This window comes from Halichoerus grypus, chromosome 1 (assembly GCF_964656455.1).
Source record: "Halichoerus grypus chromosome 1, mHalGry1.hap1.1, whole genome shotgun sequence".
Lineage (NCBI taxonomy): Eukaryota > Metazoa > Chordata > Mammalia > Carnivora > Phocidae > Halichoerus > Halichoerus grypus.
The window spans coordinates 34,385,098-34,412,112 of NC_135712.1; the positions used below are offsets into that span (position 1 = coordinate 34,385,098).

General features: G+C 34.5%; 1 protein-coding gene across 7 annotated transcripts in view; it reads right to left on the reverse strand.

The window, feature by feature from the left end:
* The window catches only part of GBE1 (1,4-alpha-glucan branching enzyme 1), a 278,711-nt gene that overhangs the window by 65,273 nt on the left and 186,423 nt on the right, over window positions 1–27,015 (reverse strand). For all 7 annotated transcript variants that reach the window (XR_013442827.1, XR_013442829.1, XR_013442854.1 and 4 more), the window contains exons 9-12: window positions 23,161–23,288; window positions 18,507–18,605; window positions 12,599–12,709; window positions 8,530–8,701 (exon numbers count right to left, since the gene is read on the reverse strand). Coding sequence is in view for 1 of the 7 variants with exons in the window: in XM_078059397.1 (XP_077915523.1) it covers window positions 8,530–8,701; window positions 12,599–12,709; window positions 18,507–18,605; window positions 23,161–23,288 (510 nt within the window). In the remaining 6 variants the exon portion in view is untranslated. The remainder of the gene's footprint in view (window positions 1–8,529; window positions 8,702–12,598; window positions 12,710–18,506; window positions 18,606–23,160; window positions 23,289–27,015) is intronic.

Consider the following 27,015-nt stretch of genomic DNA (forward strand, 5'->3'; position numbering starts at 1 on the left):
GGGTCAGAGGGAGAAGCAGACCCCCCGCCGAGCAGGGAGCCTGATGCGGGACTCGATTCTGGGACTCCAGGATCATGACCTGAGCCGAAGGCAGTCGCTCAACCAACTGAGCCACCCAGGCGCCCCTATATGAGTTTTTTTTCTAATACTTTTCAAAACTTGTCCCTCTTTTTGACAGATGCCTGACAAAATTCCTACTCTTGATTAAACCATGCCTTCTAGAAAGAAAAGTCACACAATTACAAGGCTGATTCAATTTAGTCTTGATTACAATTCTGAAAGGATCATTCAATATTACCTAGATATCCTACTATGGTTCCGTAGTATTTTCATGCCCGGAGTGGTCTATTTCATGCTTCTACTTTCTTCTCAAACATCACTTATTCCTTCCGCTCCCAGATGATGACCTCATTTGAAAGTATAAAGCTATCGAACCTGAGCTACTTAGCCTTCATACAACTCCACTTACAACCAACCTATACCTGTATCCAGAAATTGACATGGAAACAATGAGTTTAATTTGAATGAATGAGTGAGCAAATGAATCAATGAGTCCCACTGATTCCAGATTATTTATGACATTTCAGTTTATGTATTAACATCTGATGTCATGGGGAATATGTGTTTTATGATTACGACATGAGTTTTCAGTTTCCTAGACTATTGTGTTATATTAGTGAAATGTTACCAGTTTTGTTGATTTAACTCTGCTAGTTCCGTACTTTTTAAATGAGAAATTTGAATCATTTATGTTTTGAGCTATACCCAGAGAGTTATATGCAGCATTAATATTTCAAATTGAATGAAGGTGTACTCATTTAGAAAGTGTTCTTCTATAACACTATCCCCAAGAGGAAGAAGAAAATGACAACCGAGAAAGCAAGGCTTGTGTTGCAAGAATAATTCTTACTTTAGTTCAAAGGCTTTCTGAACAAGTGGAATATGAACATGACAGTACTGAAAGTGATGCATTCACTCTGCATTTGAATCTCTATCTATATATGATAAAACTGAAGTAGATGAAGTCAAATCAGAGGGGAAAACAAAGCAAATTCCTTTGAAATAAAACTAGCAGTAAGCTCTCGATAAAAAGATTTCCCCCCACCAAAAAAAAAAAAAAAGTTATTGAAAACAATTTTCTTAACATTATTAGATGAGATACCTAATTATCTGAAAATGAAGAAAATTATTTGGAGTTAATTGTTTGCGGTAACTTTCTCCGTTACCACCGCCTAGTCTAGGACAGGGTTACAAAGAGCTTTCTGAAAAGCCACAACATTTTTCACAAAAACCGACTTGAAACTCAGGGATGGCAACATTTTAATGCAGCTTATTTTTGAAACTTACATTTAGAGAATTATTAAATGATACTTCATTTTCAAAATTATTTAAATTTTCTTCATTTTGTTTGGATACCTGATTCTTAAAATTCCATTCTGCTTTGTCTGTCAGTATTTTAAACCTGCAAGATATGTGCTTCATGCTTACAGTTTAATTTATGCTCTACTTGCTATTGTAAAATGTTTATGTACATTTATATTTAAAATTAGTGAAATAATGTAGTTTCTTCTCTCTAGAATTCTAAACAGTCTTTAATAAAAAACACTATCAATGCCATTATTTTGGCATTATATGAAATTAATACTGTAGTAGTCTTCCCTTATCTGCGGGGGATATTCTCCAAGAACCCCAGTGGATGCCTGAAATCACAAATAGTCCCAAACCCTATATATACTATATTTTTTTCCTATACATACATACAAACCTATGATAAATTTTAATTCATAAATTAGGTACAGTAAGAGATTAACAACAATAACAAATAATAAAATAGAATAATTATAACAATATACCTAATAAAAGTTAATGTAAAAAGTGTTCTCTCCCACTCTTTATCTCTCTCTTTCTCCATAAATCTTATTATACTATCTAATATACATATATTAGAAAAAGGTGATCACCCTTTTTCTTTCTGTGATGGTGTGAGATGATAAAATGCCTACCTAATGAGATGAAGTGAGGTGAATCACTTAGGCAATGTGACATAGCCTTAGGCTACTACTGATTCTCTGAGGATAGGTCAGAAAGAGGATCATCTGCATCCGGATGGAAGTTAACTGGGTGGTAAAGTGAAACTGCAAAAAGCAGAACCTAAAGGGGGGACCACTTTATCAGTACTGACTTCTTTCCTAGTCTGAGATCACTGGGCATAGTAGCCCATGTGCTTGCCTGACCACCCCCCTTTATAGCAATTCCTGATGAGTCACACAATGAGGTCATGTGACTACTCCCTCTGCTTCAGATGACTGGATAGGAAACAATAGCACTTCCAACATAACCACATAGCTACTAGAAACCTGGGCAAAATATATCCCTATCCTCATTTTTTTCTCCTTTGAATGGCTTTAGCAGTTTATCCATATGCAATTAACATATATTTAGTGAGGTTATCCTATGTGTATGGCAAATATTTTTTATTTTATATTTATTTTTAGCCATCTATTAAATATGCTTAACTAACCAGTGGTTACAAAGGGTAGCAAGGCATAGCCATATAGATTATCAATGATCTTATGTCTTATTTTTCTAATCTGTATTCTTTTAGTTATGTTATAAATACAGAAAAAAGTAAACCACAAACCCATTCAGTCATCAACACTGGGTCTTTCTTGCTGAAGAATTCATGATATTTTAAAGTGATGACAACCACTTTTTTTTTTTTAAAGATTTTACCTATGTATTTGACAGAGAGAGAAAGAGAGAGCACAAGCAGGGGGAGTGGTAGGCAGAGGGAGAGGGAGAAGCAGGCTCCTTGAGGAGCAGGGAGCCTGACTTGGGGCTTGATCCCAGGACCCTGAGATCATGACCTGACCCGAAAGCAGACACTTAACCGACTGAGCCACCCAGGCACCACAACAACCACACTTTTTCATTCAACTTTCTAATCAATGAATGATCACTAAATTCATTTCCTTACACCTAGTTTTTTTCATTTATTTGAAGTTTAATATTTCCAAATGACTTCAGTCTCACTCCAGTACATCAGTCCTATTCTTACTTGACTTTTGATTTCATTGCAGGGCTTCCTTGTGCCTTTCTATCTACATTTGTCTAACTGAAGTTACTCATAAGTTCCACCAACAATCTCCTAACCCAATTTCCTATATATTTATATGACATTTTCTGTTCATCTCTATCACTGTATCTAGTGCATGCACTAGTATAAAGATACTTGTCTGCTTACTTGTCTGTAATCCCTTTTGGGTTTTGAGACCTTGAGAGCAAGAACTATTTTTCACCTCAGAATATCTACCACTTAGCAATGCTTGGTACACAGTGGATACATATAAATGTCTGAAGCATGAAGGAATTTTGTAAATTGTGTTAAAACACATTCTAGAATGTGTTATGCATATGTTAAATTTATAGTTTAAATTGATATATATATCAATTTACTAACTTTTAAAATTGAACTTACTTGAAGTCAATCTGCCTTCTTTCTTTCTCTCTCTGTTTCTGTGTACATAGAAGTTCTCTGCACAGGTATGCCAGAAAAATATTAAGTTTTATCTAATGCCCACATAGACTAACACATGAATACCATATAGTAGATACATAATAAATGTTAACCGATCAATATATATCCTAGAAATCATCCTAGAAATGAAAACTAGCTGAGGTAACCCTCAGACCCCTTCATACGTGAAAGCTAAGTAAGGTGTTTTGGCAGCAACATTCAGTAAATGTCACTATGAATTAAAAACAAAAGAAGTAATATTTACTCTTAGACTTACTACAGAAATGGTTTAATTTACCACATATATCAACTTGGAAAATGTCATCTGATTTCTAACAAAGAATTATTACATTTACTTATGTCTTAAAGAGGAAATGAATGAAACATTTTAAGAAACTTTTATTTTTAACCATGTACCATTAGGCAAGATTCTAAAGAAATACTCTTAGATGGAATTGGAACATCAGTATCCAAGACCTATTTATTTAATGGAATAATTAATAATATTAAAAATAGTTAACAGTAAATTTAATTTTAAATTCAACTAACTTAATTTAAATAAAAGTTAATGATGAGCTATGTGCCTGGCAATATCTGAGTCTCGTAACCATATTAAATCATTTCACCCTCAAAATAGTCGTCTGGGGCGGGTGGTACTCCGTTTTATCACTAAGCAGATGAAGGCCCTGAAGGCAATGCATCCTACCCAAGTCACCCATCTAGAAGTCTTGGATTCCCACTCAGAGAGCTTTCTTAACCGCTTTGCTCTACCTTTTCCTAAAAGATATACATTAATTATACTATGGTGGCTAATCTACATATTGATATAAGAATTTCTTTAAAAATTTTCTCAAATTGGAAATCAGAAGAAAAAGACAACCAACCAGCTGCTGTATTTTCTAGCCGTACAACATTACGCACATCCCTTTACCTTCACGAATTGCAGTTTCAGCAAAATGCGACTTGGGACATTGACCTAGCACACCTTAGTACTCCTCTAACTTTTTCCCAAGGTTTCTTTTAAACTAAGACATGATATAGAAAAAAAAATTATGAAGATTAAGTTAGATGATGCATAGGAAAGTGCTTTGGAAAGTATAGAATGCCATGTCAATATAAATTTACTTTTATTCATATTTATTATTTTAACTCTCATACGATGAATGAAATATAAAAATATAAACATAATTTAGCCATCCCTGCTCCCCTCTCCTGTATTTGATTCTTGCAGATGACTACATGGTATTAGAATAAGAAATATAAGTGTATTTATTCATAATCAATTAAATAATCTAGCAAATAAAAAATTCACAGCAAATATTCCTCTGCTTTACCCAGAGTGAAAGAATTTTTTTGAAACTCAAAATTAGGAGTATATAAGACAAAAAACCAGCAAAACAAAACAAATCAGCCAAATTGGTATCATTCTGAGAAAATCAGTACTGATCCTAATGATTTGTGATGAACAGCACACATATCTAAGTGCCTAATGAATTTATGTAAACATGTTTTAATAAAAAAAACTGTAAGAATGTGTTTTCTTCTCTTAACTTATTCTTCCTCTACTAAAGAAAAATAAAAATAAAATTTCAGAAAGCTAACAAGTTTAAAAATGCCTAAAACATGAATAAACAACCAAGTTGCTCCTCAGTCAGTCTCGAAAAATTTCTTAAATTGATCTTTTTAAATATTAATTTCTTACATGCCACTTGAAAAAAATTACTCTGCTTATAACTACAACTGGTGATTGCAGCTAATGAACTACTGCTAAAAATATTACAAGGTAATATTTTATATATATATTTATCTATCTATTATATACATAGACATCTATCTGATATCCTTTTTTTTTTTTAGAAAAATGTGAAAGCCTTGTGATGTGCTAGATGCTGTGCCAGTTGCTACTAGTTCCTGGAGATAAAATAGTGAATAAGATACGGATGACCCCTCTTTTCACTGAGTCTTAAATTTACCAAGGGAGTTATATATTTAATAGTTTTTCAAATGTAATTTTGTTAAGTGCCATGAAAGGTAAGTATAGGGTAATATAAAAATGTATGACAGGGAAAACTAGCATAGCATGAGGCTTTAGGAAAAGCTTCCCCAAGAAAACGAGATTTGCAGATGAAGGATTTGGTCAGGTATGGGAGGGAATGTTTGAGTGGAATGCTTCTCAGAAAGGAGAACTGCAAATGTATAGAGCTCAGAGTTGAAGGAGGTTGGTACATTCAGTGAACTGAAAGAATGCTTGCTTGGCTGGAGCAGAGCGATCAACAGGGAGACCCACAGGAGACCATTCATGAGAGCCTTACAGGTCAGCTGGAGGACACCAGTCATTGAAGCCATTAAGCAGGACAGTGACATGATCAGGAAATGGAAAAAAAACTTAAAGTCATGATAGCTCATAGGGAAATACTAAACTTCATAAAACAACATCAATAATCAGAAATTATAGAGCTACTTGGAGATTATTGATTTTAATGTCTGTAGAGAAATGCTAAGATTTAGATAATAGGACAGAGGGAATAAAAAAAAAGGTGTTATATTGGTGTTAAGCATTAGGAGCCATTTGTTTTAAGGACAAAAGAATAAAACTTCAAAGATCTCTTAGTCCTATATCAAAGAATAATCCCAAGATTATATCTGATACCACAAATATGCTCACTTTATAGACCTTACAGAAAGAGATGTTAGAAATAATTATGTTTTTTATTGTTACTATTTATTGTTACTATGGGAAGAGTTTTCAAAACAGAACAGATGCTCAGCCTGCCCTAGGTGGAATATATACAGTTAAGGTGATTATTAATATAAATACTTCACAAAGCTTATGAAATTACTGAGATTTGTTAATGTCCTAGCTGTCCATGACCCATTTTTACCCTCATGGAATATACACCAAGACTCAGGAAATAATTTTTTTTTTTAATATTTTAAAAGATTTTATTTATTTATCAGAGAGAGAGAGAGCACAAGGAGGGGGAGAGGAAGAGGGAGAAGCAGGTTCCCCACTGAGCAGGGAGCCAGATGTGGGGTTCGATCCCAGGACCCCGGGATCATGATCTGAGCCAAAGGCAGATGCTTAACCGACTGAGCCACCCAGGCGTCCCAGGAAATAATTCTTAATATGAATTTGAATCAGATCTTTCTTATTTAAAAGTTATCAATATTAATTTAACTAAGGCTCTTAAATCTCTGTCATGTGTAGTCTGTTTGATGCTTGCCTGCAGGTTCTATTATGGGCTATAGGCTAGAACTGTCTTCCACAAAGGACGACAGTCTCAGGAAAAGGACTTTATTAAGTACTTCAAACTACCCACACTCTCCACTCACTAGGTATAGGCTTCTAAATTGACATTGCCTACACAACTTCCAGACTAAAGCAGTAAACTGAGTCAAGATTACTAGAATTCTTTTCTTTTTTTTTTTAAGGATCTTTTTTTCTTTTTAATTATTTTTTTTAAGCAGGCTCCATGCCCAGTGTGGGGCTCAAACTCACGACGCTGAGATCAAGGGTCGCATTCTCTACTCACTGGGCCAGCCAGGTGCCCCAAGATTACTAGAATTTTTGAATGCAGTGGCTTTCAAGAATTAATGACATAGGACTGAGTGCATAAACTCGGAGGTTTTATTTTGGTTCTCTGTTTGGAAAACTGTTTTAGTTTCCACACATACAAGGAAGCCCATTCCATTTCTTTTTAAGCTATCTTAGAGTATAACAACTTCATGAACTGCTTTTGAAAATGAAATAAAACACTAAAAAAAAATCTCTCACTAACCCCCCACTTCTCCTTACTTTACATGGTAACATATTTACACAGGTTCATAGACCCTATCTTTTTATCAGGATATAATTGAAAAAATTGATTGTGCAACTAAGGCCTTACTGGAATGGCTATATTTGCAAACAATGTTTATTGGGTCAGTGAAGACCAGTTGCTTTTAAGGAACTGAGGCTGATTCTACTTATGGATATAATGCCTGCAAACTCCACTCAGGGAACCTGGCTTGCAGCCTGGCTGGCTCAGTGCAGTCTCCCACATCGGGAAGGTCACTTCCGGACAGCTTAGGACTATTAACAAATTTTGTTGATCCTAGGAGAGGAATACACCCAAAGGTATAGGCTATACAGGTGAAATATGGTGTATAGTTTATAGGGGTGGGCTTCCTAACCTCAAGTTAGCAAACAATAGAGACTGATTGCCTGACTGACTAAATTAACAACAGAGACTTTTAAAAGTCCAATCTGAGGTTCCTTATACAAATTTCCAGATAGAAATGAATTAATTTGAAGCTCTTCTAAGGCTTTCACTATAGAAAAGTAAGTCAGCCTCTCATATACATTTGCCAGCCTTTCTATCTCTCTCTTTCACCAGTCTAAAAACTGGTGAAATCTCCTAAAGCTTAGAAATGCTCAAATGACCGTTGTTGACCAAATAGAACAGAAAATATTATTTGTTGACTTCTATATCTTATCATTCAAGATCCTTAGGACAACAATGACCTTTGAATATTCATAGTTTTCCTATTTTTAAAATAAATATATATAAATATTTTTGTCTATCACAATATCCTTTGCCTTGGTTTTCACATTTATAATATAAACATACTGGTGTACAATTACCTCAAAGACCAATAATCTTAGCTTGATATGTCATGCCATGACAATTATATCTTTCTTATGTTTAATGTGCAAACACTAATATAATAAACTCCAGTGATTAAATTCAGAATAATTCTAAGTTTTAAAAATAGTTCACCCCACTTGTTGACAAAAACATTAAATAAAATGCCAGCTATTAGACTACTTTTGCATCATGTATTAGTATAACAATGATTTTACAGTAATTTAATTTGTGCAGCTTATATAGGACAGTGTATAAAAAAACAAAGTTGTAATTTTCTGTTTTAAATCTGAACAGTAATTCAAACTATTCTACATGATTTATGTCATATGTAATATTAGTTAACGTTCTGAACATAGATGGGATATGTGTTCAACTCATACTTACCCATAAAATTGAGATAGCCTTCTCCACCAAGAGCATGAGTAATGAGTCGAATCATTTTATGAAGCTGTATTCCACGATCAATAACTGGAGTAAATGGGGTCAGAACACTCATGTTGGTATACATTTCAGCATCCATCAACCAAAATGCCAGTGTCTTGTCCCCAACAAGTGCCTATGGAAATAAAAGTCACTGAGATAAATGCAAGGAATAGGTACTAAGCAGTTGTGATTTATACTAGAATAACACATGATTACACGGGATGGGAAACGATGAAGGAGAGGTGTTTGAATTAATATTAATTTCATGTGTTTTTCAATAGTTGCTTTCTATGTAGAAGGAGAACGGGTAAAATCAGGTGAGCTGGTCAGAGATCAACACTATTTTCAGGATGGATTTTTATTTTTAAAGAGCTTGGTGAAAACTCAGGATAAGCCACCTGAACATTTGTTATACCTGAGCTGATGCTTCAAATTCTCTGAAATTGGAATAAATATTTATTATAATGTTGAGGATACTAAATTTTATTTTATTTTTTTAAATTTTTTATTGTTATGTTGATCACCATACATTACATCATTATAAATAAACTTTAAAAATAGCTTGCATTACCATGATTTTGTTTGTTTTGAAAGAATGGAAGACTTTCTTAAAAATCATTTATATGTATATGTATTTATATTTATGTATATGTATTTATATATATAAAATATGTACATATATATAGTAAAATGGACCCTATTCCCCTTCAGCAGAGGACTGACAGCTTTTCCTTAAAATGTAAAATTTGCTTTCTCATTGAATTTGGCATCTAATCTAAAATTAGTTTATTTTATATGAAAATATAACAGTTGATAAATGGGGCAGGTAATTCAGAAACATCCTGAGTAGTAGAAGAGAGGCTTCTTAACAATCTGAATTATTTTAAGGGCCAAAAAAGAACTGGCTCAGAATATGGTTCCTGGCTAAGAATTTTCAGAGTTTGATTAGATGGTAATTGTCATCTATATTACTTGAGTTCAAACTATTTCACTTTATCAAAGTAGACTCTTTGTTCTCCGACTTACAGATAAATATTTTAAATCTAAACATATAAAGTGAATGTGTACAGTTATGGACTGAACTGTGCCCACCCCAAATTCATGTTGAAGTCCTAACCTCCAATGTGACTATTATTTAGAGAGAGGGCCTATAAAGAGGTAATCGAGATTAAATAAGGTTGTAAGAGTGAGGCTCTAATCCAATATGAGTGGAGTCCTTATATGAAGAAGAAGAGATACCAGGGATGAGTGTGCACAAAAAAAGACCCTGTGAGAACAGAAAGAAGATGGCCATCTACAAGCCTAGGGCAGAGGCCTCAGGAAAAACTGAATCTGCTGACACCTTGATCTTGGACTACCAACCTCCAGAATGGTGAGAAATAAATTTCTGTTGTTTAGACCACCCGGTCTGTGGAATTTTGTTATGGCAGCCCTAGGAGACTGAAACACATACCAATAAAATGCAGCTTCAATCTGACATACAACTTCGAGTGCTACAGAAGCGTGGCTCAATAGTAGGCTCCATTGTTAAAGAAGTTTGAAGACAACGTAGATCTATTTGTTAAATAGTTATTAGTACCGGTTCTTTTTTTTTTAAGATTTTATTTATTTATTTGACAGAGAGAGAGACACACAAGCAGGGGGAGCAGCAGAAGGAGAGGGAGAAGCAGGGAGCCTGACGCAGGGCTCCATCCCAGGACCCTGAGATCATGACCTGAGCCAACGCAGATGGTTAACCAACTGAGCCACCCAGGTGCCCTATTTTTGCTTTTAGAAAGAACTAGGAAACTTGCATCTTTTTGTATATTCCAACAATTTGTAATAAAAGGCAGAATTACCTGAATCTTTAAAGTATGAAATAATTCTATAATTTTCTGTACATTTTGGGAAGAAAACTATAAAAATAATCTGTTTCATCTTCAATTTGTTTAATCCACTCATTTATTCTTTTATTCATTTATATAAAATAAATGTATCTAGGGAGCTCAAAATATGTTATAATTGCTAGGAGTTTGCAATATAAAGAATTTATACATGCATCTTAGTTTTCATATTGTTATGTATTTGGTGAGAGTTCCTCCATGGTTATATTATCCATTTTTAATTTTTTAGATTTTGGTTCTGATTTTTTGTAGGTATTTGATTTGCTCTATGGCCAATTTAAGTTGAAAAGAAAGCCCTGCCCTGATTTGGAAGATACAAAATTTAATATAGGTTCACATCATGAGTCAGAAAACTTTCTGTAAAGGCTACCTAGTATATATTTTAGGCATTGTGGGCCACTTGCTCAGTCTCCACTACTTAAATCTGCCATTATGGCTCAAAAGCACCCACAGACAATACATAAGTGAATGAACATGGCTGTGTTCCAATTACCTTTACAAAAATAGGCAGCAGGCAGAACTTGGCCCATGGGCCTTAGTAGCTGACCTCTGGTCTACTTAGACTTTTTTTAAAATTTTTTTTTAAGATTTTATTTATTTATTTGACAGAGAGAGACACAGCCAGAGAGGGAACACGAGCAGGGGGAGTGGGAGAGGGAGAAGCAGGCTTCCCGAGGAGCAGGGAGGCCGATGCGGGGCTTGATCCCAGGACCCTGGGATCATGACCCGAGCCGAAGGCAGATGCCTAATGACTGAGCCACCCAGGCGCCTCTAGACTTTCTTATTAATTAGAGAATACACCTGAAAATCCACCTGTTTACCTTAAATGGTCAATTTCTTCAAAAATAACAGGCTTATTGTTTGAGCTTCAATTTTCTTAATACACATACTGGAAATAATTTCCTTTTTTTTAAAGATTTTATCTATTTATTTATTCCTTTTAGAGAGAGGATAGAGAGAGTGTGAGCCAGAGGAGGGGCAGGAAGAGAGAGAATCTCAAGCATACTCCACGCTGAGCATGGACCTGGATGCAGGCTGGATCTCAGGACCCTGAAATCATGACCTGAGCTGAAACCAAGAGTCAGACGCTTAACTGACTGAGTCACCCCGGTGCCCCATGCAAATAATTTCAAAAATTTTTACTGTCTCCTTTTTAATGTATAAAGAGTACTTATGTTGCTTATGCTTATGAGGATTGATATGGCTTTATATAACTAAATGGCCTTTGTTCCCCCACTTACTTATGTTTATTGAACAACTACTAGAAGCAGTCACAGTGCTAAGGCTGAAAATCTAAAGGTAATGGAAACAAATGTTCTGCCTAAAATGTGATGAAAGCATGGAGGATGAGGCAACTATTTTTCCCTATACAACTAGATGAGGTCTTGAGGGAGAATATGACATCTGAGGCAGGACAGTAGGACTTCACAGAAGCTTCCCAGGTGCACTAGACACTTGCAGGTGTGTGGGGGAAATTACAAGATTGGAACAAGGTTGACTTATTCAGGAATGGGTGGGAATTTTATTGTACTGAAGAATAAAATGTTTGGAGAGGTGAGCAGAGAATGAAGGTGGAAACTCTGGCTTACACCAGAATATGAGTGGGCTTGAATAAGAAGATTTAATCAAAAGATCTGGGTTGACGAAATGAGCTTTGCTCTTTGGAAAATACCTCAGGCTGCATTAGAAAGGATGGGCCGAAGCTGGACAAACAAGGGTCAGGGTAATTACCTAGCAAGAGATTTCAGAGATTGCAGGAAAAAAATGATGAAAGCTTATCAAAAGGCATAAAAGAAAACCTCTAGAAGGAAATCTAAAATGGAAATTAAAATTAACCTGGATCAGCACCAATGTTCCTCTCGTTACAACAAAGGAAAACATGTAAGAGAACACTTGCAACTGTCATTTACAATTTTTTAATTACAGTTTGGCAGAGTAAAAATAGTGCTGCATTTTGAAGCTGGAATTTATAGATCTGCAAAATAATTTTAAAATGTTTTTCAAGTATAAGCAGTTTTCACGTAAAGATAGATATAAATTATATTAACTGTATTAAACTATAGAGATTTGCATTTAGATAGGTTTGTATTAGATATGTTAATAAATACAAAGAAAGCCAGAATTAATTTGTACACATATTCATTTACCTGATCATGGCTCTCTGCATAAGCAATGCACTTTTCAAGGTAGCGTCTGTTTGTGAGTGTGTGCACAATATCGCCCATATTCCAATCTTCATCTTTAAACTCTTTAAGTAGCTAAATGCAAGAGAGAAAATAATTTGAATAAACCATTATTGTTCTCACCTTAAGTCACTATCTGAAGGCATCCATCATATCAATCCAAATTACTTGACATGTAGATACAAGGGCACCCATGTAGCAAAAACATCTTTGGTTAAATTTTTTACTAAAATCAAAGCTTTTATACAGACTGACCAAATGACAGTGATGTGGGGCGTGGGTGTGTTTGCTTTTGTGCAGATGGTTTGTTCACGGCACTTTGGGCTTTTTTCAACCTTTTTTTCTCACTGTAACAACTGCTACCTCTTGATTAAGACCACAGTGAAGTGTTACTGTGCACATTATCTTTTTGTCACTTTCACAAGAGAGAGATACTTGCTGCATTTTTAGGTTTGAATAAAGAAAATTTTAGCAGGAATAATGTTTTATTCCATTCTTTAAAAAAAAAAATGATAACTAAAAAAAAACCTGTCATTTCAAAGTTTAAAGACTAATTATCATGAAATAATTACCATCTTAACAGACCACACATTTCTTTTTTTTTTTTTAAGATTTTATTTATTTGACAGAGAGAGACATAGCGAGAGAGAGAGAGAGAGAGAGAGAGAGAGCACAAGCAGGGGGAGTGGGAGAGGGAGAAGCAGGCTTCCTGCTAAGGAGGGAGCCCGACACATGGGGATCGATCCCAGGACCCTGGGATCATGACCTGAGCCGAAGGCAGATGCTTAACGACTGAGCCACCCAGGTGCCCCCAGACCACACATTTCTTTCTCCATTTCAGTTATCACTCAGTCTCCAAGCTGGCTTCTGCTCTATTTCGATGCAAATGACCTTGCCAAGATTGCAGATGACTGTCTCTTAGGTAATACTTTCTCTTTCTTAGGCAACTATTTGCTGTATGTGTTGAGAGTGCTGACTCTATCCCTTCCCATGAGACACTTTCCGTCTCAGTCTACAGTGTGAGACTCCTGATTGTTTTGTTTTGTTTTCCTACCACTCTAGGCATCCTGCAGTCTCTCCCTCTGCCTATCCTATAAAGCTGGTGCTCTTGAAAGTTACTCCTAAAAATAGCCTCTTTCTTCTACTCAATACACTTTTTCTGCCTGGGCTCATTCCTCTGTCTAAAGTGTCAATTGTACTCTGATAGGCAGAATTCTAAGATGGTCCCCATGATTCCTGCCCCTCCAGATTCACATCTTTGTGCAATCCTTTACCTAAAGTGGAGGTGGGACCTTGGAATATGATGGATGTCCTTTGAAGAAATCATGAGATAGCAACTGAGTAATGTTTTAAGTTACTAGATTTGTGGTAATTTGTTGCACAGCAACTAATGCAAAACTAAGGCAGATTTTGGTACAAGAAATGGGGTTCAGGCCTCCTTGAATCTTCCTTTGTTGACTTTTGTCCAAGGAATTCAGATGTGTTTAGCCATCTCTCAGAACTTCAATGTGAATCGTTAGACACCACACAGCAGACTGTGTTAGGCAGAATAATAATGACCACCCATAGATGTTCACATCCTAATGCCCAGAGCCATATTCATGTTGCCTTACATGCAAAAGGACTTTAGAGGTGATAAAGTCAAATACATTGAAAGGGAAAGATTATCCTGGATAACCTGGATGGGTCCAATGTAATTATAGGGATCTTTCTCAAAAGCGGGAGTGAGTTGTCAGAGTAAGAGAGAAATCTGAAGATGCTACCTTGCTGGCTTTGAAGATGGAGGAAGGGGCCACGAGCCGAGGAGTGTAGGTGGCTTTTAAAAAACTAGAAGCCTTTAGAAAAGGCAAGGGAACTAGAGCCTCCAGAAGAAGTGAAGCCTTGCCAATGCCTTAATTTTAGTCTAATAAGATCCATTTTAGATTGTGACCTACAGAACTATGAGAACTATATAATAGTAAATTTGTGTTGTTTTAAGACACTGTTGTGGTAATTAGGTACAGCAACAATTTCACACTAATGTATAGACCTACACAAATATGCCCACTTAATTTTTGACTACCGTGCAAACACAAATCAATGGAAGGATAGACTTTTCAACAAATCACACTAAAAGAGTCAGAAATTGCAAAAAAAAAAAAAAAAGAAAGAAAGAAAGAAAAGAAACAAACTTGAACTAAGGAACTAAGTCTTAAACATTGATTGCACAAAAATTAATTCAAAATGGACCATGGACTTAAATATAAAAGTATAAAATGTTTGAAAGAAAACATAGGAGAGTCAAAGAATTCTTAGACTCGACACCAAAAAAGGTCTCTATAAGAAAAAAATGATAAACTGGACTTTACCAAATTTAATGTAGACAAAGAACTTTTGCTCTGTCAAAGTCCACACGAACAGGATAAAAAGATAAGCAACAGAATGGGAGAAAACATTTGCCAACTACATGTCCAATAAGAGTTTAATTTAAATTATATAGAGAACTCTCAAAACTCCACAGCAAACAAATGATCCAATTAGAAAACGGTCAAAAGATATGAACAGACATTTCATCAAGGAGGATATATGGAAGGCAAATAAACACATGACAAGATGTTCATCATCATAAGCCACTAAGGAAATGCAAATTAAAACCAGAGTTAGATATCACTACACACCTATTAGAATGATTAAAATAGGTGCAAGGATGTACAGAAACTGGATCTCTCCAACATTGCTGGTGGGAATGTAAATGGTACAGTTGCTCTGGACAAGTTTGGCAGTTTCTTAAAAAATTAAATATCCAACTACACAAATATCCAACTATTATATGACCCAGTAATTGCACTTTTGTGCATTTATCTTAGAGAAATGAAAATTTATGGCCATACAAAATCTGCACACACATGTTTATAGCAGCTTTATTTGTAAGAGCCAAAAACTAAAAACAATACTGATGTCTATAATGGGTAAATGATTAAGCAAACCGTGGTATATCCATACCCTGGAATATCATTCAGCAATAAAAAGGAATAAACTACTGATACATGCAACAACCTATATGAATCTCCAGAGAATTTTGCTGAGTGAAAAATGGCAATCCCAAAAAGTGACATATTATATGATTTCATTTATATCACATTCTTTTTTTTTTTTTTAAGATTTTATTTATTTATTTGACAGAGAGAGACACAGTGAGAGAGGGAACACAAGCAGGGGGAGCAGGAGAGGGAGAAGCAGGCTTCCCGCTGAGCAGGGAGCCCGATGCGGGGCTGGATCCCAGGACCCTGGGATCATGACGTGAGCTGAAGGCAGACGCTTAACGACTGAGCCACCCAGGTGCCCCTATATCACATTCTTGAAATGAAAAAAAAAAAATTACAGAAATGGAGATCAGAGTGGTTGCCACAGGTTAAAAAGTGATTGGAACAACATGAAAGAACTTTATGGTGATGGAAATATTCTATACCTTAACTACATCAGTTGTCAGTATCCTAGTTGTGAGACTTTGGAATACTGGTTAAGAGTGCACCAGATCTCACTGTATTACAACTGTTCTTACAACTGCATGGGGATCTACAATTATCTTCATATAAAAAGTTTAATTGAAAAACTTTATATAATAAAAATACAAGGTGCTTGGGGCGCCTGGGTGGCTCAGATGGTTAAGCATCTGCCTTCAGCTCAGGTCATGATCCCAGGGTACTGGGATCGAGCCCCGCATCGGGCTCCCTGCTCGGAGGGGAGCCTACTTCTCCCCCTCCCTCTGCTTCTCCCCCAGCTCATGTTCTCTCTCTCTCTCTCTGTATCTCTGTGTCTTGAATGAATAAATAAAAAAATCTTTAAAAAAAAATACAAGGTGCTTAATAAACATTTGGTGGAATTAATGTGTAATGAATGAATTCAATTAAATACTTACATCAATTTAACATAAAAAGGTGAAAAAAGGTAGGTAGGTAATAAAAATGACCAACAAAATGAAAAAAGATGCTGCAAATTTGCCATATTTTAGATAGGCAAATATTTGTTCAGTAAGTGATTAAGTATGATTAAATGTGATATTCCAAACTACTGACTTTGAACTAATAGAAGTAGAAAGTGGTAAATAATTTGTTTTTGAACAACAAAAACATGAATGAAATCTAGCATTCTAATCTAACTCAAACCCTATGGGTAAATCATGATGAATATCACATACATTCTGAGTACAGCTATCATTTGGATTAATACCCTTGTGTGCTTTACTGACATTTAGGGAAACAGTAGTTGTTTATGGTATTATCTTTTTAAATGCACAAATTACGTAAGTAGGGGAAATCACTGAGTTTTTAAAAAATATTGTTTTAACTGTCTCTTGTCTTATTAACCACTTCGGTGATGCAAAGATTTTTAAATAATTATATAAAATAGAAAATGACATGTGCCTTTAGAGAATTCACGATCTAAGAGGACACGATGGTCATATCCTATACATAGGACAATATATTTTTCCATTCTTATGAGGTACTGACTAGTACAGTACCTTGAGCATACAAGGTACTAAAATGTTTCATAAGTTAAATTAATTCTTTCTTTTAAAACTGTCATCATTGTTCAGAGAAGGAAATATCCCACTGTGGGCTATAATTATAGGTTGATGTACACCTTGAAATATTCTTGAATCTGCACAAAAACTGGTGAAGGCTTTCCAGTAGGAGGTGAAAAAAGGAAGATTTGGCATTCGTGAAGGAAAAAAAAGTTTGCGTGGAAAATTAGAAATCCTAAAAGATGGTGGGTAAAGACCCTTAAACCAAGGTGAGAAAACTGAAGACCACAGCATTTTTTTAAATGACAGATATAAAGCAACTTTCCCAGGTGTTAAAGCTAGAATACATATTTGTTTCTTTGATTTCTGAGTCTAATCATCTCTGGAAAACATTTGCTTTTTTAACTTGACAATGTCTAAGGAATCATTATAAATGGAGAAGCAGAAATTACGTTGCTAAAGATTTAATGTCACAGCTGTGCATTGCACAAATTGCCTGGGGGCACAGGAAAGAAAGTTAAGACAGGATTATAGTAACCACTTCCTTCAGAGGGGGCTCCATGGTTTTTCTATGCAAAGTTCAACGGGTCTGTCCCTGTGATGTCATGGCCCCAGTTCATGTCTGTACCAAAGGGCTCATCAGAAGGCTATGGTTATTCGAGACATAGCTGACTTCTTACACATATTCAGCCTATGATTATGGACATAGCCACTCAAAAATGTTCTATGTCAAATCTAAGTCTATGTAACAACATTGGTCTTTTAGGCAAATATTAAATAAAACAAAATATAATCCAAGGTACTTAAATGTTATTAAACTTAATAAAATTGTATTACAAATTATGTGCAAGGTGTCATGTACAATTATTCATCCCTACTGCTTGACACATGGTAAGGATTTCTAAATGTTAAGTAAAGGAATGGACGAATCCAAATCTATTGAGGAAGAAACATGCTATGAAGCAAGTACTGGGAATTAAGGAATAACTTCTACATTGATGATTTGGAGGCAGAAATGGATGCCTTGATGATGTTTAATGTGTCTTAAATATAGAGCACTGAAGTTTCATAAAACTGCACTGATAATGCAAAATTCCATGTACACAGCTAAAGTTATATTAATATTTTCCCCTTATCTGAATAACTCAAGTATGAATACTTTAAACTAGAACTTTTAGAAGTTTGTGAAGTACCTTATTAAAAAGCACAAGAATCAACACACTAGTGGGAAAATTTAATACTTCAGTTATAATAATTATAATATTTGTAACTAATTACCACAAATTAAGAAATAAATCAAAGAAATAAGAAATAAACCAACATAATACAGAGTATTTACAGGAAAAAAAAAATTGCATGAAATCTTACCTGGATCCATTTATCTGGAATTGCCATGGCTAATCGATAGTCAAAGCCAACCCCTCCCTGGGAAATCGGAGAACAGACAGCTGGCATTCCTGATACATCCTGCAACAAAATACATCAGCATTATCAATTCACATTGCTCAGATTCTTACTATATTTTTGACAGTAAATTCTGGGCCAATAAATAAAAACAGTAAATGGGAGCATATATTTTTGGAGTGTTTGGGCAGCAGAATTGTAAAAGTAGTTACAACCAAGACAGCATATCTCATTTCCCACTAACATTTTGTGTAATGCTTTTCAATGCAGGACAACTTCAATCTCATGAGGGGATTTTATTTTTCTTTTCCTTAGTATCACAAGATAGAGAACACAAAAGAGTAAGATGATTACTGCCAAAACATAGTTTCTTAGACTTATTTTTGTGCTAATGTATGAACATTTTGCTATTGCTTTCATCAAACACAAAAATACACGTGGCATATATCTGTTGTACTTATTCTCTTCGCATACAGTACTGGCAAGGAGTGTATTTTGTGAGGACCTAACTTCTGATGAGATAGAAAAAGACTTAGTACATTAAGTATGAAGCAATAAGATGGCTTTCAGTATAGTCAGCTACACTTGAAATGGGTCTTAAGGTTATCTGGTGGTTCCTCTTCATCTAGAAACTACAGAAACTGAAGCTCACTCGGGTGAAGGGATCTCTAAAGAGATGTTTCTCAAGAGTAGAGTCAGGACTCAGATGTCAGGACCTTCAAGAGAGTGTCTTCCTTCTCTGTCATGCCACCACTAGATTATTACTGATAATCAAATAAACACATAAGAAAAAGATGGTATAAGGATCCAGATGTAGCAAAATATATTATACCAGCAACTATGGTGAAATATAAGTCACATATTAGCAATTCTAACTCTACAACATCTTTCAAATAAATCCTTTTCCCTTGCTCCATTTCTATAGCCACTGTCTTATTTAATATTCATTACTCCTTGCTTAGAGCACTATGCTTCCAAATGGAATTCCCCATCTCCAGTTTCCCTTCATTCTAACTGCTGCCAAATTAATATATTTTTTAAAGATTTATTTATTTTAGAGAGAGAGAGCAAGAGCACAAGTGGGGGAACAGAGAGTGAAGGGGAAGAGAGAGAGAGAGAAAGAGGGGAAAGCAGACTCCCCACTGAGTGTGGAGCCCAACACCGGGCTCGATCTCATGACCCCGAGATCATGACCTGAGCCAAAATCAAGAGTTGGGTGCTTAACCAACTGAGCCACCCAGGTGCCCCCCAAATTAACATCTTATGAGACAGTGCCCTATCACTGCCCATCAATAGCTTCCAATAGCCAATAACTAAAAACTCAACTTCTTTAGCTAAAGATTCAATTCAACAATCATACTTTAAGTATTAACAATATAATTTCCTATTTGATTATTTGCCTCCTTACTTTCTGTTAGAATGTGAGATCCATGGGACAAGGGTTTTGTGGGTTTTGCTGTTCACTGATATATGCCAAGAATTCAGAGTAGTATAAGAGTACTTGGCATAAAGCAGGAACTCAATACCATTTTGTGAGTGAATGAATAAAGGTGCTGTCAGGAATTTAAAGGTAAATGAGACATAATATCTGACCTTCATATAACTTCCTTATAAATAGAACCTAACTAAACATATACACACTTATTATCATGAAATGATAATGTGATGTAGTTGTTGTAATTGTTAACTGAAGTACACAGAAAACGCAACGGAGAGACCCTATAGCTTTCCACCATAATTTCTACTATTATATTTCAAGTACTAAATACATCATTCACTTTGGAATATTTACTCTTCCCTGTGCTTGTCACAAACTCTTCTATGTGTGTCACTGCCCCAAACTCTTCCTTGCATTATTATCCTTACTTTCTATAAAAGACTATCACATACTCTGAGCTCTCTGAAACTTAACTCAAATACTTCTTCATATACAACACTATCCCCAAACTCTTCACACAGAAAAGCTGGTAAAAAAAGAAATATATGACCTCTTTGGACTTCTAAAATAATTTATTGTTTTCTAATGAAAGAGAGATACATTTAAATATAATGCATAGTGGAATATATCTGTTAGAAAATGAAGTATTTGTCAATAATATCTTATTTCTACATAGTACTTCATAGTTTATAACTGAAAAAAGGGACAAAAAAGTGAAAGGATGAATGCTTAACAGAAAAAAAACTAAAAGGTTATATCTTATAATATGTCATATTTTCACTATTATAGTAGGCATTTAGTTTGGTTCCTTATAAACATTGGTTGAATATGTATTAAATACCAGGTACTCGTGTTGGGCACTGAATTATAGACAAAATAACTTCCCCAGAAGAGTTTTCATGAGACTAAGTTTTCCTAAGACTGGTGATAGGCTGGTATTAAAGATCAAGATAATTTTCTCAGGAAACCTTAAGGCGCATTCTAGATTTGTTCTAAAGATAGTTTTAGGAATACTTTGATAGGAAATAGAATATGCTAAGAAAAACATTTGGACACCAATTGGTCTTGACTCCTAAATCTGAATCCTAGAAAGCTACTCCATTAATGCACATGAGATATTTGTAGCTATCTTTTGGAAGAGAAGAGTTATGACTATCCTTTTCCTTTTCCTTTTAAAATCTTAAAAGGAAAAAAAAAGTAAACACAAAGGCCACTAAAATAAATATACTTTAAATGTAAAAAAGTCAATACCTACCAACATAGCATATAAAAATAACCATGTGTTCAAAATAAAGTTGAAGTAGTTTTATTTTTTAGTATCTAAGGATATCTTACGACTATTCCAAAAGGGGGAGAAAACCTCAATCAAAAAATACTTTTAATTAATATAGCAAATAGAACTATGGGAAATGGTAGATACATTCTAGGAAAAAAAAGTCTTCAATTTTAGTAACTGTCATAAATAAATTTAAATTTCTACTATCGGACTTTATATAAATTACATTACTTATTTGTTACACCACGTTCCTTTCTTAAAAAAAAAGTTCATGAGGATCAATTTCACATTTTGAAGAGACTCCCACTAGACAGAAAAGTGATGTACTGAAATTGAAGTAGTTTTCAATTTAAGTAGAATAAATTGAAGACACATCTTGTTAAAAAAAATCTAAAACCAAGTAATATAAAGTAGGCTAAAGTCTCAAAGTTTCATTGGTAGAAACACTGATAATCAGACAAGGGCTCTCTAGATCATGAAACTATTTTACTTGAAATGAACGGAAAGATCAATGTAACAATTTTAAGTTTCATGTATTAAATAATTGCTTCTTTTTTTCCAGTACCCACTTTTGATTTGTACTATCATTAATTGTTTGTAGTAACTTTTCATTTATACTGTCTCTGCTTTGAATTGTCATAAATATAATTGACAAAGTTTTTTGATGTTTGACAGATAAAATAAATTCATATAAAAGACAAAGTAAGTTTAAAATACACTCTGACATTAAAAGATACTTGGCACATAAAGTAATTAGCACAAGTATTAGCAAGATTTATCAGATATGACCAAATGTAGACAGGTAGATAGTGTAGAATAATACAGGTTTATCAAAATGTTATTATAATTGTGTTTTTAAAAAATCTGTGTTAGAATTTATTCTAGAAATTTAGGGTCCATTGCTCTGTTCCTAGAATATATTTAGAAGACAAAATGTCTAAAGAAAGGAACTGTTCTCTATTCAAAGATAAACAAGGAAATCATTCCATCTAGTTGAAGAGTCAGGGTTTTGAGAAAAGATGGATAGAAAAAAGTCTATACAAATAATAAATACCACAGAAAGGAGACCGTCACTACTGCATTTCATTCCCATGAACTAAATGCCAACAATGTGCAAATACAACTGAACTCTGACTCTTTTAACGATCTTCTTGCTATTTTCATATGCCAACCACTACACTTTGTACAGAACAGTTTTAACATACTAAATTCAATTTTAATAATAATTTCTAGTAAGAGGACTCAGAAAACCAGAGGGATTTTAGAACTAAATCTAAATTAGCATAAGCATTTAACAAACTTCTTAATTTATCACATTTATCACCAAGAGGGGAATTGTCAATTATGCATATACCGAATTATATCATTACAGTGCAGCTTTGGGACAGTTAATCATGAACCTTCAGTAATCATGAATAACTAGTGAACATTTGGCAATCCAAGAGCAATAACGTAAACAAGAAAGGTAATCGCATCAGAACAAGAGAGACTTCAGAGAAGCTTGCAGGCAGCGAGCCATGCCATCTCTAATGATTAAACCAGAAAAGAAAAAATAAATAAATAAAAAAAACCAGACACACATTAATATTCAATTCTTTTCTCCGTTGAAGGTCTCATGGAGGAAGGACCTGTCCACTGATTAGGATATTTTACTTTCTAACCACTGGCATTTTCTTCTGTAACAATGAAATGATGACAAGTAATTAGTGCACACTATCTCCTAATAAGAAAACACTGCATTCTAAATAATGTGCCACCCATACAAGACAGCTGCACTATAGTCACAGCATAATTCCGCTTATGCAATTATTGACAACATGAGATTAATCATTAAAATACTGTATGCTGTGACAGAATGTTCTATACTAAAGGGGGTCAGAGGGTAGAGATCATTATGGCTTTACCTCAGCTACTGTTATAGAATCTGGATACAACGTGTGAATCAAATGATTTGCCAACATGAGATAAATCAAGGCATCTTCATCTACTTGAAGTCCAAAATATTCATGGTAATCACCCGAAAAACCTTGACCTAGAGAACAGAAAATCAATATGGATGCGTTATTTTAACATGCAAGCCTTAACTTAGCACGAAGGCTCCCACCAATTAGTTTATTGAGATCAGTTTTGTTATCATAGCAAAGTGTAATACATAGCAAAGTGTAATGAGCCTCAATACCATGTAATATTATCATCAGCAAATATATGTTCTATCTTAGAAAAGCACTCCATAGCAAACATCTGGAATTCAGACAATCCTGCAATTTATTTTTTTTCAAAAGTAAACAAAGCACTCCAACTGAAAATTTTAATTTAATTTTAACATAATTTTAAAGCAAAAAAAAATGAAATGATACCAAATTCTATATTTCAATTTTTAGATACATTTTTTCTCATGTCAAGATGTTAATGTTAGCTGGTTCCTATTAGGTCCCTTTGAAGAAAAGCAAATATGAAAACCATCATAACATTGAGACATAGTGTTTATGTTATTTTAAATATGTGCTTCAATTTATGCAATACAGATTTCCTATGATGACGAAAAGATTTTAACATCCTCCAACTTACTTCTACCTTCTCTTCCCTCACATCCTAATTTTGGTTGCTTATAGAACATAGCACTTATGGAAGTTATACTACTTACTTTTGATTTCTTGAATTCTTTACTTATTTTTAATTAATTCAAATTAGTGCCCAATACATGCCTTTTCTCTCTGTTTCCCTATAACAAGTTTTTTTTTATTTTGACTCACTTTTTTTTTTTTTTTCAGTTTCCTGGATCCCATCACTAAATGATATTTTCAAATATAATTATAGAAGTTTTATTCCTCAAGCTCTTTCAATTTAATACCTGAATGGCAATTCAATTATCAAATTCTTGAGTCAGATTTTGCTTCCCCAGAATTTTTTATACATTGCTGTTGGCAAGAGAAAAGTATGAGTTCAGCCACTGTTTTCATCCACACAGGTAAATTTCTTTTTCTTTCTGTCACCTGCTGAACTTCTCTTTATCACTCAATTTTATAAATTGAATACTTTGTGTCTTGATGTTAATTGCTTTATCTGATTTTTTTTCATTTCCCTAACTCCACAATTCCTTGGAAAATACCAAGCCCTCAGCAGAGAGAGGTTCTACAGGGGTATGCAGGTGTTGTGATCTAGGAGAGGCTCTTTCTTGACCTTTGCCATGCTTTCCTTGTTCATCCCTTAAGTTAGCTTCTCTCCAAACTGGAGGATATCAGTGAAACCTGTCATGTTTTATAGATACAACTTCTTTTCTAGGAACATTTCATGGGGGCAGACCATGATTAAGAGCAGTTAGCAGGATGTTTGAATATAGCTTCTTTCCTTGGCAGCTGCTTTTCAAGATTTACAGTTTAAAGTCCCTTTTTCAGATTGGTTGTTGCTGGTAAATATTTGGCCTTTAAAAAATAATAATTAATCACCATATTATCTACTGAGGAATTAGGATTCCGTGATCCTACTTCTTTGAACAATTTTTAAACTGAAGATCTCTGATCAATGTTGTTAATTACAAATTAATTTATAATTTAATTTTAACTGTGAACATCTATATTTAAAATATACATATTTTCATCAGTGTTTAATATGCAAAGGGACCTACACATTCACAAAGGTTCGCATTTATTTTTTTTTGTTATTTATTTCTCATTGCAATTGCTGTCACGTTCACATCCTATAGGTGCTCTGATAAATGGTTGGCTTAAAAACATTTTATTTCTTTGGCTAGGACTTCCAGTTGAATAAAAGTGGTGAGAGCGGACATCCATGTCTAGTTCCTGATCTTAGAGGAAAAGCTCTCAGTTTTTCACCATTTTTACTATTTGCAGATGACATGATACTATATACAGAAAACCCTAAAGATTCTACCAAAAACTATTAGAACTGATACATGGACTTAGTAAAATTGCAAGATACAAAATTAATATACAGGAATCTGTTGAGTTTCTATATACTAATTTGAATAGAAGGAGAAATTAAGAAAACAATCCCATTTACTATTGCACCAACAAGAATAAAATACCTAGGAATGAACTTGATCAAGGAGGTGAAATACCTGTACTCTGAAAACTATAAAACACTGATGGGAAAAATTAAAGATGATACAAACAAATGGAAAGCTATTCCATGCTGATGGACTGGGAGAACCAGTATTGTGAAAATGTCTATACTATCCAAAGTAATCTACAGATTCAATAAAATTCCTATCAAAATACCAACAGTAGTTTTCACAGAACTAGAACACGTAACCCTAAATTGCACAAAACCGTGAAATACCCCATATGGCCAAAGCAACCTTGAAAAAGGAAAACAAAACTGGAAGTATCACGATCTCACATTTCAAGATCTACCACAAAGCTGTAGTAATTAAAACATAATAGTACTGGCACAAAAATAGACACATAGATAAATGGAACAGAATAGAGAGCCCAGAAATAAACCCACAATTTTATGGTCAATTAATCTATGACAAAGAAGGCAAGAATATACATTGGGAAAAAGACAGTCTCTTCAACAAATGGTGCTGGGCAAACTGGACAGCAACAGGCAAAAAATGAAACTGGACCCCTTTCTTAGACCATACACAAAAATAAACTCAAAATAGATTAAAGACCTAAATGTGAGACCTGATGCCATAAAATTTCTAGAAGAAAACATAGGCAGTACTCTCTTTGACATCAGCCAGACATTTTTCTAGCTAGGTCTTTTTTGGCGAGGAAAACAAAAGCAAAATTAAACTACTGGGACTATACCAAAATAAAAGGCTTTTGCACAGTGAAGGAAATCGTTAACAAACAAAAAGGCAACCTACTGAATGGGAGAAGATATATGCAAATGATGTATCTGAGAAGTTAACATCCAAAATATATAAAGAACTTATACAACTTAACATCAAAAAAACAAATAATCTGATTAAAAATGGGCAGAGGACATGAATAAACATTATTTTGAAGAAAACATACAGACAGCCAGCAGACACATGAAAAGATGGTCAACATCACTCATCATCAAGGAAATACCAACCAAAACCACAATGAGATATCACCTCATACCTGTCAGAATGGCTAAAATAAAAAACACAAGAAATAACAAGTGTTAGCAAGAATGTGGAGAAAAAGGAACCCTTGTACACTGTGGGCAGGAATATAAATTGGTGCAGCCACTGTGGAAAACAGTATGGAGGCCCCCTCCAAAATTAAAAATAGAACTACGATATGATCCAGTAATTCCGTTACTGGGTATTTAGCCAAAGAATACAAAAACACTAATTTAAAAGATATATGCACCCCTATGTTTACTGCAGCATTATTTATAATAACCAAGATATGGAAGCAACCCAAGTGTCCATCCAGAGATGACCAGATAAAGAAGCTGTGATTATATATACAATGGAATATTACTCAGCCATAAAAAAGAATGAAATCTTGCCATGTGCAACAACATGGGTGGGTCTAAAGAGTATAATGCTAAGTGAAATAAGTCAGTCAGAGAAAGACAAACACCATATGACTTCACTCATATGTGAAATTTAAGAAACAAATCAAATGAACAAAGAAAAAAGAGACAAACAAAAAACCAGACTCTTAAATATGCAGAATAAACTGATGGTTGCCAGAGGGGAGGTGGGTGTGGGGGTGGATGAAATAGGTGAACGGGATTAAGTATACACTTACAGTGATGAGCACTGAGTAATGTACAGAATTGTGGAATCTTTACTTTTGTATACTTGAAACTAA